Source organism: Ascaphus truei, chromosome 3 (assembly GCF_040206685.1).
Source record: "Ascaphus truei isolate aAscTru1 chromosome 3, aAscTru1.hap1, whole genome shotgun sequence".
Taxonomy (NCBI): Eukaryota; Metazoa; Chordata; class Amphibia; order Anura; family Ascaphidae; genus Ascaphus; species Ascaphus truei.
The window spans coordinates 402,973,696-402,990,158 of NC_134485.1; the positions used below are offsets into that span (position 1 = coordinate 402,973,696).

Sequence of the window (16,463 nt, forward strand, 5' to 3'; positions counted from 1 at the left end):
TATTCTAATGGTACAAAAGAGTTAAACAATGTGTAAGGATAAACTAACAAAGTAAGACTCTGTATCTTGGACAAGAGATGATATCTAAGAGATGATACCATCTCTTGAACAAGAGATGATATCCACCGTGATTGCTTCGATCCCTTCTGTCAGGTCCCGTGCTGTTCTGTGCTGTTGATGAAAACCTCTCATCATCTATGTTGTGATGGTGATACTCTGCGTAGCCTCGTGGGGTCACATAGCGATGACTAGGGCAAAGCCAGCTGGTGTGTCTCTCACTCCCAGAGCCTCTTGGTTGCTTTCAAAACCATACGCATTTCGTAGGAGCTACTTCCTACTTCTTCAGGGTTGTACAGACATTAGTCAGTGTGGAGGGAGATGTTTATATTCTTCTCTCTGGTTATGGCAACTCTATCGAAAATGAGGGAGTGGTGGAATGGAACCATGGATGTCAAGGATGAATGCACAAGCATGCTTATAGAAAAAAGTGCATACAAAAGTGCAAGAAATGTTATAGATACTAAATAATTCAGTGCACAGAATTATATTATTGGAGAATAAAAAGAGTAGCAGCAGAGAATATAATAGTAAATACACTGATGATATGGATCAATATGAAGGAGAGGTCGTGCCAAACATACCTTATTAGTTTATTTGAGAAGGTAAGTAGGAATTTAGACAAGGGTAATGCAGTTGATGTAGTCTACTTAGATTTTGCAAAGGCTTTTTGTCTGTTCCACACAAGAGGTTAGTCTACAAAATAAAGCAAATTGGACTCTGTAAAACTATTTGCACCTCTATTGAAAACTGGTTGAAGTAGATACAACAGAGAGTTGTCATAAATTGGGCAAAAGTTGTAGTGGAGTACCTCAAGGATTGGTACTGGGATCCCTGTTTTTTTTTCTAACTTGTTTTTTAATGACCTTGAGGTTGGCATAGAGAGCAAAGTCTCCATCTTTGCTTATGACACAAAATTGTGTACGATAGTAGAATCAGAGCAAGATGTAATTTCTCTCTAGAAGGACTTGGAGAGACTGGATAGACTAGAAACTTGGAAATGTAAATGGCAGATTAAGTTAAATACAGATAAATGTAAGGTTATGCATTTGGGAAACAAGAATAAACAGGAAATTTACACATTAAATGGGGAAAAAGTAGGAAAATCCTTGATGGAGAAGGATTTAGAAGTGCTCGTAGACAGAAGGCTTAGCAATGGTGCTCAAAGTCATGCAGTAGCTGCAAAGGCAAACAAGATCTTATTTTGCATTAAACAGGCAATGGATGGAAGGGAAGTAAATATAATTATGCCCCTTTATAAAGCATTAGTAAGACCACACCTTGAATATGGAGTACAATTTTGGGCACCACTCATCAGAAAATATATTATGGAACAAGAGAAAGTGCAGAGAAGAGCCCCCAAATGAATAAAGGGAACGGAAAATCTGATTTATGTGGAGAGGCTAGCTAAATTAGATTTGTTTACATTAGAAAAGAGGCATCTAAGAGGGAATATGATAACTTTATACAAATGTATTCAGGGACAACACAACGAGCTTTCAAAAGAACTATTCATCCCAATGGCAGTATAAATGACACAGGGTCATACCGTAAGGTTGGAGGAAATGAGATTTTACCAGCAACAAAGGAAACGGTTCTTTACAGTAAAGGCAGATAAAATGTGGAATTCATTACCCATGGAGTCTATGATGGTAGATACAAAAGATTTGTTAAAAAAAGGTTGGGCATCTTTTTAGAAAGGAACTGTATACAGGGTGATACAGTACCAAATAAGTAAACATGGGAAGGATGTTGATCCAGGGAGCAATCTGATTGCCAACTATTGGAGTCAGGAAGGAATTTCTTTTTCCCCTTATGAGATATCATTAGATGATATTTCATTGGGGTTTTTGTTTGCCTTCCTCTGGATCAATATACTGTAAGTTCAAATATAGGATAATGTATCTGTCATCTACATTTAGCATAGGTTGAACTTGATGGACGTATGTCTCTTTTTAACCTCATCTACTATGTATCTATGGAACTATTTAACAGGTACATTTTAGATAATAATAGAGAAGACAAGTAGATGTAGATATCAAACTGTTAAGCTGACAAATGATATAAGTATATTATCTCTATACTGTACTATGGATAAAGCTAGAAAGGTTTTTACTTAAAAACAGTGCATCCTGGAATGTATCCGACGGAAGCCTGTCCCTCCCCCCTGTGCAGTATGTGATTTATGACTTAAGGTCCCTGAATGTTAGTGATTTAAGAGTATGTGTGTGTGTGTGTGTGTGTGTGTGTGTGTGTGTGTGTGTGTGTGTGTGTGTGTGTGTGTGTGTGTGTGTGTGTGTGTGTGTGTGTGTGTGTGTGTGTGTGTGTGTGTGTGTGTGTGTGCGATCCAATATACTGGCACAGCACAAGAGATAATCACATAAAGTGGTTTATTGGGTCCAAAATGCACACATATAACCAACATTTCGGTCCTTCTTCAGGGGGAATATGTATAAACACACATTTCTTTTCAATGCATGTGTATGTAGCCAGGACTGGTTTTCTAGCAGTGCCCTTGAGTGACAGGGGAGGTGGTGTCAGCTAGGCCTGAGTATATCCAATCCTGGATCAGACCTGGTGCCCTCCTCCTGGCTGTACTTAAGGGTGATTGCCGCCCAAATTTAGTAGTGCTTCTCCCCACTTGAAAGAGGCAGGTCACACAGCAGAGAGCCTGAGCATTGGGCCTTCTCTGGTCCTCTTCCCCTAGGGGGGTGGGGGGGATTGAGTGTGAACCTTACCTCTGCCTCTGCTAAAGGGGCAGGGAAGACCTAGGCCATTGCGGGGGGCCGTGATCCATAGTGGTTGTCCAGGGACCATCCTTCATCTGGGTAGCCGATCCAGACACTGCATTGGGTAGGCAACTGCCATGTTAATGGGCTGGTACAGAGATAATAAACCGTTCCTGTTCAATATACCTCCGGCCTGGTGTGTGATCTTACTGGGGTGAGAGGTAACCGTTTCAACCGTAGGAGATCGCCTCCATTCATCTGGAGCCTACGGCAGATGGAGGCACTGCACTGCTAGATCTTTTTGTTCACAGACACACCAGATTCAACCTCACCCACCCAGCGTACATCTGCGTTGCTCCAAAGGCGCACAGCCTTTGGCGCAGCCGAAGGGCAGCCAAAGGGCGTGAGCCGTTTGCTGCCGTTCGCTGATGTTAGTTGATGTTAAAGTGATGTTGAAGCTGATCTATTTCTATCTGAAACACATAAGCCCTTTATCCCCTGTACCCAATTTTCCAACTTTATCTGTCCATGAAATGTCTATGAATTACCTGTATAACCCTGTTCTTTTATCGTAACCATGTATTTTTTATAACTCTGTGCCCAGGACATACTTGTAAACGAGAGGTATCTCTCAATGTATTACTTCCTGGTAAAACATTTTTATAAATAAAAAAAATAAAAATAAAAAGAGAACCACATGGGTAATGTACCCCAGAATCTTGATCTTGAGTCCCCACAACCATCGGCGGACAACTCAGCCCTCCTGTTATCAACAGGTATCATGCACCACACTACCTGTAATGGCAGAATCTCCCGTAGGGTGGGGGAAACACCGTTACATGTACTATCCACATGAGGAATTTGGAAAAATATAACAAGGACTTTATTGAATAACACATGATTTTGCTTCTCATCTGATTAGACCACTCTCTGTGATCATGAGACTCACTTATGAACTGAAGAGCAAGTTAAAGGGTGTACAGTTCAAGCTAAGTTTGATTTTTTCCCTTATAAACTAGCATACCAGTGGCTCAGTTTCTTCTTTGTCAATAGAATGCAGTGTTTCATTCAGATACTTGTTTCAGTGTTTCATTCAGATACTTATAGGAGTTGATATTTTCACTATAGATTAATTCATCACGTGAACAGCATCCCTTTATTACTGAGTAGCTGCATACTCATTATGAAATATGCATTAGTACAAAAATTATGAAGATTTAATCTCCTGATACATCGCCTACATTTGTTAGATAAATCCTATTAAAATAGGAAACACATTAAAGGCAAAAACATTCAAGAGCTTTTCCATATATCTCACACAGCACTATCTCAAACATAATTTAAACATTGAAAAGGCTAATTAAGCATGTGGCTTTTTAGCTTCTTTATTAACAGATCACTTAAAAAAAGGTAATAGGTTTTTATTTGAATTAACATAGATTTGTTGTTGTTTGTAATATCTTTTAGGGGACTAACATACAATACCATCAATGAAGAATCTGTCATTGGTCCCCTCAATGGTATCACAACCTACAACTAATGTACATTTCTCCATAACCAATATGGCTACTAGAACTTTCATCAACATACAGGTACAGTATTTGGATTAACCAAATATATTTTGTAGGTAAGATTTTAAAAGCAATGGTTTCTTCGTCAGGTTGTGGCAGGTTTGAACTAAGGAATTAAGCACTGCTCATGAAAGCTGGTATCACATATTTATTGAATATAGACTGTGAGATGCTCAAAAGAACCCTAAACAGACAAAATATCACATAATGATTTAAGAGCATGGTACTTTTTAAGTAACAGGTATATACAATAAAGCTGGTGAATGTCCCATAACAACACACCTACTGTAAATGGAATAACTCCCAACTGCAAAAGTGAAGATTTAAACACAATCCTGTGTCCAGAAAATGAATGGTGTGTGTAAATGAAAGTGTCAAAAAACATATATAAGCTTGATTGAAGAAAATCAAAGGACTCAAGTACTGCGTGAAAGTTCGCTGTCAAGGTGAATTGGATGAAGAGAGAAAATAGCAGAGCACTACACATGCACAAAAACAAGAGAATAGCGTAACCCAATATGGTTAAAAATGAAAACGATTTATTGGATCAAAGCATGACAAGGACTGGAGGCCCACACCGACATGTTTCACGCCAACAGGGCGCTTTTTCTCTCTTCATCAAATATATATTGGAAAGAAAACAATAAATACATTGTGTAGTTGGGGGAGAGGGTGGTGAATTTAACACCTCTTAAAAATTAACAAAGTATTATAATGGTGGTAAAACCTTTTTCATATGGTGTGGGGTCTGAACATGTGAATCTGGGTGGTTTGTAAATTGTCAAAACAATTATCTAACGTTAGCGCAGACAAACTATCTTTTTTGTAGAGGAGTCAGTTATCATTTCTGACAAAACCACACCATTTGTTCTAAAGTGATGCAACAGTATATTATATAAACCAACATACACGGTAAGCAGTTTGTGCTAGGTCTGAAGGTGCAGAGTAACCTAGTAGTAACTGCCGGGATAGCTTTAATGTGATAAATATTAATGTCTAATTAATTTTAGTTGCAGTATGCTTCACAACATGGAAACGCTCATCTGAAGTGTGGAAGACATTTCAATAGAGTTATTTCTTCTTTGCATTTTCCATGCTCATCTATGTAGCAATTTCTTTAAACACATTATTTTGGTAACATTAACCACAGAAATTAACCATTTATTTTGTTAAAAAAATTAAATCATAGTAATACAAATATGGTCATAACATTAAGAAAAATTATGCAGTATCCAGTAAGTGTATACAGTACATGAGCATGTATATAGTACATGAGCGTGTTTCCAGTACATGAGCCCCTAATCCTTTGCTGCTATGCCCCTGTATGGCAAAGAAGAGTGTAAGTAAAATAACCCACTCTGAGAAAAATGCTACATCAGAAAAAGAAACGAAAGAGGGACAGAGAATTGTATATGAAAACAGAGCAATCACTCTCAAGGTTTAAATTAAAATGTTGAGTAGCAATATCTTAATATTTAACGTATTAATTAATTTCTTATTAGATTGCACATTAATATCCATATTACGAAGCAAATACACATACCGGTAGTTGTGCGATTAGTACAATAAATCCACCAATTCCTTAGAAACGTATCTCGTACTATCCCTGTAGGTAGGATATCCCTTTTAAAAGTATATTAGAAGGACATACCATGCAAACAGGCAGGCATCACATACAGTACAGTAGTAGCCATGGCTGCCAACGGGGGGGGGTGTGGAAGTCTGCCGGGGTTGGTGCCCAGGCCCGCTGGCTGGGGGGGCCCCGGCCAACCATTTCCCCCGACCTCTGGCCAGGCCCTGCTGCCGGTCGCAGACGGACCCCGATAAGCCTATAAGCCTCTTCCTTTCTCTGCCCCACGCCGCCGAGCTTCCTCTGCCAGCACGCGACGGGGCTTTCTGACGTCAGTGCACGGCACGCTGGAAGCTGGGTCAAGCTTACTTCTGGCGCGCTGACGTCAGAGAACCCCATTGCACACCAGCAGTGGAAGCTCGGCGGCGTGAAACAGAGAAAGGAAGAGGCTTAAAGGCAGCTGAGAGTTGGGGCCCAGCCGCGACTGGCAGCAGCGCCTGGCCAGAGATCGGGGGAAATGTGCAGCGCCGGCCGGGCCCCCACAACCAGCGGACCTCTGCAGACACTGGGCCTGACCTGACCCAACATAAGTCTGTATTTTTATATGTATTTGGGGCATTGTTATATGTATTGGGGTGCTTGGGGGCATTGTTATATGTATTGCGGTGCTTGGGGGCATTGTTATATGTATTGCGGTGCTTGGGGGCATTGTTATATGTATTGGGGGTCTTGTGGGTATTTTTATATGTATTGGGGGTCTTGGGGGTATTTTTATATGTATTGGGGTGCTTGGGGGCATTGTTATATGTATTGGGGGGCTTGGGGGTATTGTTATATGTATTGGGGTGCTTGGGGGCATTGTTATATGTATTGGAGTGCTTGGGGGCATTGTTATATGTATTGGGGGTCTTGTGGGTATTTTTATATGTATTGGGGGTCTTGGGGGTATTTTTATATGTATTGGGGTGCTTGGGGGCATTGTTATATGTATTGGGGGGCTTGGGGGTATTGTTATATGCATTGGGGTGCTTGGGGGCATTGTTATATGTATTGGGGGGCTTGAGGGTATTTTTATATGTATTGGGGGGCTTGGGGGTGATTTGTATACGTATTGGGGGGCTTTGGGTTATTTTATATGTATTGGGGACTTTGGGGTATATTTATATGTTTTGGGGGCTTGGGGGTATATTTATATGTATTGGTGGGCTTGGGGGAATTTTTCTATGTATTTGGGGGCTTGGGTGTTTTTATATGTATTGGGGAGCTTGGGGGAATTGTTATATGTATTGGGGGCTTGGGGGTATCTTTATATGGGTTTGGTACTTTTTTATATGTATTGGGGAGGTTTTTTTTTATATGATGTGTGTGTGTGTGTGTGTGTGTGTGTGTGTGTGTGTGTGTGTGTGTGTGTGTATATATATATACATATGTGTGTGTGTATGTATGTTTGGGGGGGTTATATGTATTGTTTTTTTAGATGTACTGTATTGGGTAGGTAGGTTTTTGTATGCATTTGGGGAGGTGGGGGAGGTTGTATATATTTGGGGGCTGGGGATTTTTTTAAATGTATTTGGGGGTGGGAAGTTTTCTGTTATATATCTTGTGGGGGGAATTGTGTGAGGTGGGAGGGAATGAGTGAGCGTGAGGTAATTGACTTGACGGAGGGAGAGGAGAGGGGGATGCGTGAGGAAAAGAGGGAGAGTGAGACGCAGGGGAGATAAATACATGCGAGGCGGGAGAGTGAGAGGGGGCGAGACGGAACGTAGAGAAATACATGGGAAGAGGGGGAGAAAGAGAGGGGGCTTGTGAGGTGAAATGTGGGGGGGGCTCACAATACTGCTGACATGGGGGGGGCTGCTTAAAATGTTTGTCCTGGGCTCCACAATTTCTGTTGGCGGCCCTGGTAGTCGCCTTTTTTTTCCAAGCTGTTTGCTTATTGCTGCCTAGTGAATTCTTCTTGAATACAGAATTAAGTTTAACGAGATCAGTATCCTATAAGATTTTGGCAAAGTCCAGTGTAGAATGGTGCTCAGACACCCTATGTGCTCAGGAAAACCTTTTCCAATAGTGTGAGTGTGTAGGTCCGGATTACTTTCTAATATCTACAATATTCATTCATATATGGGGTGCTGAGGAGGAATAGGCGCACAAAGGTCCGAAGGATCCCCACATATTTCAGCGCAATAACAGCCTCCCGTAGGCAATATCCAGAATACAATACTAAGAGGGGCAGCATATATAAGGCCTGTTACCTGCCTTATACCCACCCTCTCAGTGATCAGCAAATTCGGGGTATGCAGCATCCGTGTGGTAAGTCGATAGAGCAGTCTTCTGGAGGAAAACAGAGCACAACCAGCTAACCACAAAAAATGATGACCAAAAAAAATACATTTATTGGATTTCCATGTAAGCTACCAATAATTTTTTTTTTATGGGAGTTATCCCTTGATTGTAATTGTTTTGAGGTTTCCTGATTGTGCTCCGTTTTCCTCCAAAAGACTGCTCGATCCTATAAGATTTAACACTGTGAAGACTAAACTAAGGGAAGTTTAGCTACAAATGTGGCTTGCATGTGGTTCATTAATTAAAGATCTTGGTGCATCCATCAGGCTCTCTAAAATGTTTGCCCCCATCACAATGCTCATACTGTACATTCCTCTTCCCTAGAAGATACAGTATGTTTGCAAAATGTACATCAGTTCCAGGATGCAGGAGTGCATTCATGGTGTACAAATTCTGAAACCGGTTGGGAGGGAATTGTTTCTCCCCCATTTGTTTTGAAATATTAGGGAATAATAATAAAAAAAAATTGCTTTAAACAATGTGAGTTCTTCTATCACTAGAATAAGTTTATTTCATATAGCTCTTTCCTCCCAATAGGACTCAAAGCGCTACTCAATTTCAATGTAGCTTGTGGTACCTGAATAATGTTGTCAGGCCCAGTATGGTACCTGCCCAGACAATTTTACAAAGTGTGTTTGGCACCTGAGACACAGGGAGATAAAATGACTTGCCTAAGGCTACAAGGAGATGCAATTTTGACTGGGATCCCCTGCTTCAAAGTCAGTTTGATGTTTTCTGAGTTAGTGCTTTTACTTACTAACCACTTCCTCAGTTTGAAGTAACAGGGAGATTGAATGCCCTGCATGTATTCTAGTGTCTGTATTATAGTTTTCTAAGATGGTATTCTAGCTGTGGCATAAAGCAATTTAAATTATGTATATATATATATATACACACAGTATATATACAGTAGATAGATAGATAGATAGATAGATAGATAGATAGATAGATAGATAGATAGATAGATGATAGATAGATAGATAGATAGATAGATAGATAGATTTAGTTAAGTTATGGTGGGTAAACAAAAGTGACAAAAACCCTCCACAGCATGGTAATGGTGAAAGGCGGGGTTGCAGACATGTCTAAGAAATGCAAATGAGCATACAGTAATATTTCCATTATATATATATATTTTTTTTTTAAATGTAATCTCCTCTTTACCTCTCATACTAAAAATCTAATGAATAATATAAGCTAACCTTTCCATCTTTTTATGATAGGTCAAGAACGATTTGGAAACATGACAAGGGTCTACTATCGAGAAGCTGTGGGAGCATTCATCGTCTTTGATGTCACAAGGCCAGCAACATTTGAGGCTGTGACAAAATGGAAAGAGGATTTAGACTCTAAATTGACTCTGTCTAATGGTACACCTGTATCAGCAGTGCTCCTAGCAAACAAATGTGACCAGGGAAAAGATGGTTTTAAGAACAACGGCATCAAAATGGACCAGTTCTGCAATGAGCATGGCTTTGTTGGCTGGTATGAAACATCAGCAAAGGTATGGTTTTGATTAGCATATGTAGCCCTGGTTCCTAGCGAACACAGACCACTACCATATGCTGTATAACCTGTAAGCTCACAGGGCCTGAGCCTCTGCCATGGAGAGCCTGGGGTATGTGCAATACTTATAACTTGGTGCAGCGCCTCCACCTGCGACAGCTTCCGCCCGAGGGGAAGTGGTTCTTTGCAGGAACTTATGTACATAAACACACACAGCAATATACCTTAACCAATTAACTTTACTGGCACGAACTCAATGACACAGCCTCTCTCTTATTCTATCAGAAACCAGTGTCCCTCTTGGAGGGGACACTACACTTAGCGTCCTGCCGAACGCTCACTCTCCCCTTCCTTTCACCGGGTGATCCCACCTGTGTCAAGTTCCCTCTTGTAATAAGTCCCCCCACCCTCAAGTGAGTCAGTGAATGCATAGGTATGTGACTGCACAGCCACGTGTCCTGAGTGAATGATGGTACCGTTGGTGCACTTGACGTTTACCTGCCGGGCACTCCAGTACCTGGTCCTGCAACGGTCCTCACAAAGGATCGGCGTGGGCTTAGATTACGTCACCCATAGGTGTCCGGGGCGATCCTACCCAGACACGCAGCGACTTGATAGCGGGGTCTGAACCCAGACTTCCCGCCGACTTAGAACTGTCCTGGTAACACTCACGTAACCAATAAGGGAATCTGGAACCTGTCTATAGCCAGTCCCTAACTCCGCTTCACACTACTGTGGCTCAGGGCCTAACTGGGCCTGGGGCATGAGGCCTAGGTAGGGGGCGGACTGCCTCCCTACACCGAAGCTCCTTCTCCTTCCTCCTACAGCCAGCTCTGACACACCATGCGCGCCCCTACCTCCTTTTCCTCCCTCACTCGCACCTGATTGGTCATTGCACGTCACGGGACCCGCGGGGCTGCTGGGACCCGTAGTTCCTTAACCTCCCTTCTATCCGAGCTCTCCTCCTTCGCGGGCTTTTCTCACTTTGTCCCGTGCATGCGCAACCTCTTCCTGGACCAGTTCTGCGCCTGCGCCAATCTTAGCATGGCGTCTCCCTCTACGCGGAACCTCCATATCGGAGCGTTCCCTAGGTGCAGCCTCTCCCACTCCACAACAACCAATGGTGGTAAAAACAGGTCCTGGCTACATCCTCCCCCCTGTGGATTCCAACGACCCCGCTTGGACGATACCTTTAAACTGGTACAACATTATATAATGAAAAATTCATAACAACAACATTCTCTTTTCTCTAAATCAGATTGTACATTTCGCTAAACATCATAATCACTGATTTCATTTGATTGCGAGCCCACTGCTGAGCCTCATAATGGGGTGCCCCAACCTGATCATAGGCCATCCTCATTGGAGGTTGCCCACTCCTTTGACTTCGCCTTAACTGTTGCTCGGTCACTCCCATTGGAGAGTGACTATCTTGGTCTTGAATCTCGAGTTCTTCCCTTGAGGGGGTTACAGTCTCTAATTGATCAGGACTTGGTACAAAGCACGGACTCAACGGGTCCAGTGACGAATGTTCCGGAGCCACCCCATGGGGTGAGCGCTCCCCAAGCCCTTTACCCGTAGCTCCGCCGGGAGGTGCTCTCTGTTGAGGGCCCCTTTGAGAGGTTCCCTCTTGTTGATATTCCTGACATACTGAGTTCCCTGGCTTGTCTTCTTCCCTTGACGCATTCCCATCCAACGGGGATGCAGGCCACTCCAAATCCCCCTCCTCCACTCGGGGAATAGGGAGCAAATGATTTCGGTGTCAGGTCTTCACCCGACCCTCCGAGTCCTTAATGCGGTAGACCGGAAGGCCAGGCATTTGTGAGGCTACCTCGTACACTCCCTCCCTCCATCGGTCGGCCAATTTATGTTTTCCCGGTACTCCCAGGTTGCGGAGGAGCACTACGTCGCCTGGTTTAATGTCTCTGTATTTAACTTTATGATCATACCGTCGTTTATTCCCGGCGTTCAGTTTTTCGGTAGATTTCTCGGCTTGCAGATAGGCCCGTTGTAGATTCTCTTGCAATCGCTGTACATATCGGAAATGAGTAGTATTATGCACCCCATCTGTGGAGACTCTCAACCGTATATCCACAGGCAGTCGAGCTTCTCGGCCAAACATGAGAAAGTATGGAGAGAACCCCGTGGAATCGTGTCGACTCCATTCAGTCTTTTCTACCCCCGTTAACGTACCTAACATGTCCAGTAACGTGCGGTTGAATCGTTCTGGCAGTGAATCCCCTTTTGGGGTGGTATGGGGTAGTTCGGGATTTAGCGATATGTAGAATTTTTAGTAGTTCTTTTATTAAGTTGCATTCAAAGTCTCTTCCTTGATCAGAATGTAGTCGTTGAGGAAGCCCATAATGCATGAAGTATTTTTCCCAGAGCCCCTTGGCCACCATAATGGCTTTTTGATCTTTCGTCGGAAAGGCCTGGGCGTATCTAGTGTAATGATCCGTGATGACCAGCACATTGCCGATGCCGCGGCTATCGGGTTCAATGCATAGGAAGTCCATGCATACTAAGTCCATAGGCCCAGTGCTTTTTAAGTGGCCTATTGGGGCGGCCTTGGTGGGTAATGTCTTCCGCTGAATACACCGCACACACCGTCGACAGTGATGCCCTACTGCTTCTCTCATTTTCGGCCAGAAAAACCGATCCCTCACTAGTCCAAAAGTCTTGTCGACCCCCAAATGACCATGTTCATCGTGTAGAGCCTTCAGTACCAAGTTCTGTAATCTTTTTGGCAGTACTAATTGTCTCCTATTCGGGTGGTTATGGTACTCTACAACTCTGTATAGCAAATTGTCTCGCATTTCGAATTTGTCGGCTTCCCGCATCAGTATACCTCCTACATCACCCGGAGTCTGTCTGAGGAGGGCCGGGCGGTGTTGCCGGATAGCATAGTGAATGGCCCCCGCGACCGGGTCTTGTTCTTGATAGCGTACCATATATTTCCAGGCTATGATCTTGTCCGGAGTGACGTGCATGCCACTTGGGTCTCGATAGGCTTCCGGGATAGAATTGGATGCACATCCTAGAGAATCAGCCACCCTTAATTCAGAGAACGCTACTTGATCATTGACTATGGCAGCGGTACAACACAGAGCCCTTATTCCGGGTCCCGGAATTTCTTCCCATTGATCGTCGTCGGGGGTAGTGGCCAGCCCTGGCCGTCTAGACAGGGTGTCAGCCCCAATGTTCAAGGGATCTGGTTTATATTTCAGGGTGAAATTGTAATTGAACAGGGCGGCCAACTAGCGGTGTCCGGCCGCGTCGAGTTTGGCTGAGGTCATGATATAGGTAAGTGGATTGTTGTCGGTCCGCACCGCGAACGACACACCTTACAAGTAATCACAAAGTTTGTCTACAATGGCCCACTTGAGGGCCAAAAACTCGAGTTTGTGCACGGGGTAATTTTGTTCACTGACGGTAAGACTGCGGCTGATATAAGCTACGGGTCGCAGTCCCTCTGGATATTTTTGATGTAACACCGCCCCTAATCCGCCCAGGCTAGCATCCACATGCAATATATACGGTTGCTCGGGGTCTGCATAGGCCAACACGGGGCCGCGGTCAAACTCTGTTTCAGGTCCGTGAAGGCTTGTTCGCACTCTGTCGTCCATTTGTCCCCGAAGGGTTGTCGGGCAGGCGTAGCCTTCCGGCCGGTGTCTTCCGGATATATTTTGAGGAGGCCGTTGAGGGCTTTGGCCCGCCGGGAATATCCCTCCACAAACCTGTGATAGTATCTGCAGAACCCCAGGAACGACCGTAACTCCCCCACATTGTCAGGTCGGGGCCAGTTGACGATGGCTTCTATTTTGGCGGGATCAGTGGCAATGCCCTCGGCAGACACTATGTGTCCCACGTAAGTCACCGATGTCCTGCAGAAATGGCATTTATCTAAGGAGAGCTTGAGTTCCTCTCGAGCTAATCAGTCAAGTACTTTCAGGAGCCGAGCCTCGTGTTCCTCCAGGGTTTTCCTGAAGACTATGATGTCATCCAGATATACGAGACATTCTCGGGGGTTCAAGTCCCCTAAAGTCTTCCCCATCAGCCGCTGGAAGGTGGCAGGGGCACCACATATGCCTTGGGGCATACGGGTGAATTGGTAGAACCCCAGTGGACAAACGAACGCCATTTTCTCTTGGTCCTCGGGACTCATGGGTACCTGGTAGTAGCCAATTAAATCTTGACCCTCGGTGCGCTTTTGTGCTTTATTCCCGTCCAGTACACTGAACCATTTGCTTCCATGTAGTGTATCCAAGATTTCCTCTATGCGGGGAAGATTATACTGGTCCGGTACCGTTCGGTTGTACAGTGTCCGGTAATCTACACATAACCTCACAGTCCCATTCTTCTTTCTCACAACCACTATGGGTGAGGCGTAAGGGCTTCATGATTCCATGATGATTCCGGCTTCTTCTATCTCATGGAGGACCGTCCGTACATCCTCTACATCCCTAGGAGCGAGCCGCCGGGAACTTTCCCTGAAGGGCTTTGTATCAGTCATCCGAATGGTGTGCTGGGCACTGCGGATGCACCCCACATCCATCTCCCCTGTAGAGAATACTGATTGTCTTTCTTCCAGCTGCACTCATAGCATTCCTTCCAGGCGTCGGACAGTCCGGACGAGCCAATGTCGAAGTCCAACGGCGAACCGGGATCTTCCACTCGGGTAGCTTTTACTTGTACTGCTTCATCCACCGAGCTGACAGGCTAAATTCTCCCTATTCTCTATCCTGCGTCAATGGTTATGGGAAATGGCGAAAGATTCTGGGCCATCACATAAATCCGACGGGCAATGGCGGTCGGTCAATCCCGGAATTCCCGTACTAGCCGATATCCTCGGCGTACATCATCTTCTGGCGTGCTTTCAAGGGAAAAGAGCTGCTCCTCGTCTACTCGTTCAGCGTATGCACACCAGGCGGGATCCCTCTGTGTCTCTCCTGGAAAGAGTCTGGTCAGTCCCCCCGGCCTCAGAACAACAGTCCATAGTCTTCCGAGGGTGGCGGAGGAGAATCTGGATCCACCTGGACAAGCTGCAGCTGTAGGCTGGACATGGGCAGTTCATTAGTTTCTTGTAGATAGGCCCGGATAACGGCTTGTACAATGTCCGCATTTGTGCCTAGGATGATCGGATACTTAGGTGGATCTTTGGGTTCTGGGCACACCAAGGCGTCTACCTTCATGGGGTGAGACTTTCCAGTGTTGAGCTGTTGTATTTCACGGGCCACGGTTACTATGCCGTCGATGGGGTAGTCGTCATTGCTTAGGCCCCTTACTTTGATATGCCCTGCCGATTTGAGAGGCCGCTTCTGGAGGTGTCGGTCATAAAATCCTCGATATATGATGGTTACTTGCGATCCCGTGTCCAGTAGCGCGGAGGAGTAGATACCATCCATTGGCACCCGGATCAGCGCTACCGGTCCCACGCGGTTACTCTCATCCTCGGACCCGTCGCCACTTGGGGGGGAACAGGGGTTTCTTGGCTGGCCGCATAAACACTGCATATCATGGCCTTGGGCGTGAACTTCTTGGGTGACGGGCTCCGGTGGCGAGATTCTCCCATCCGACAATCGCAGGAGATAGGTCCCTTCTTCCTGCATTTGTAGCATGACATATTCCTGGGTGGGGTACGGCGGTCATACGGAGGCGAGGTTCGTCCAGCGTGTTTCGGCCTTTCCGGGCCTGGTTTATCCGGTGGATCCTCCTTCTTCTCAGCACTCCCTTTGGGTTTAGTGCTGCTGGCTGCTTTAGCCTTCTGTGGGGAGTGAAGCATGAGATGCGTTTCATGCTCTTTGACTTGCTGTAAGAGTTTGATAAACGGGGGTTGGGGTCCTCGAGTGAGGTTATCGCGAATCATGTTTGCAATAGGGTGGGTAGGACTGGACCCCCATAGGTATTGTTTGCGTAGGTACTCGTCCATCTGTGAGGCGGTCACATATTTATGATGCAGCAGGGGTCCTAGGGAGATTTGCACGCGGTGGATGTAGGCAGACAAATCTTCTCCATCCTTTTGGTTGATGGCATAGTATTTGGCCCACAAGGCCCCATCATCCTCGGTCGCGCTATAGGCCTCGACGAGGAACTCGATCATCATACGAGAGGTCAGGTCGGGATACTGTTTTCGGTGAATGCTGATCAAGGTGGATGCCGGGGGTCTCAAGCACTCCATGAGCCGTTGGCGTTTCATGACATCTGTACAAGACCATTCTTCCATTACTCCCCGAGTGTGCTCCTTCCAAGGGTCTATCCCATCCTCCCCCGTGGGTACAGGTAGAGTCCCCGAGAATGCCTTTAATTTCCTGTAGCTTTGGGAATGCGTGGCCAGGGTAAGTGCTTCCACTAACGGCGGTAAGCGGAGGGGGTGGTTAACTGGTCTATCTTATCATTTAGTTTCTGCAGCATATCACTATGCACTCCCGCTTCTTCAGATGCGCTAGACCCGGGATAGCTAGATTCTGAATGACAGCTACCCACCTCGCTCACGGGGTAGTGAGCAAAGGGGAGTGTGGGGTCGTCGTCCCCTCGTTCCTCCACAGGGGGGTCCCGAAGTGGATAGACATAAGGGATGCCGCCAGGCGGAGAGTTGGGAAGCGGCAGATATTGCGGGACTGCAGGTTCGAGGACTACTAGATCTCGCCGGCAATCTACTAGCAAGGTGTTCCACTTAGCATCTTGATC

The 16,463-nt window shown here is 45.2% G+C and overlaps 1 protein-coding gene across 1 annotated transcript in view; it reads left to right on the plus strand.

Moving 5' to 3' along the window:
• Positions 1–16,463, plus strand: part of RAB38 (RAB38, member RAS oncogene family) — a 103,649-nt gene that overhangs the window by 47,952 nt on the left and 39,234 nt on the right. Inside the window, exon 2 of the mRNA XM_075592563.1 lies at positions 9,494–9,774. Coding sequence (XP_075448678.1) covers positions 9,494–9,774 — 281 coding nt within the window. The remainder of the gene's footprint in view (positions 1–9,493; positions 9,775–16,463) is intronic.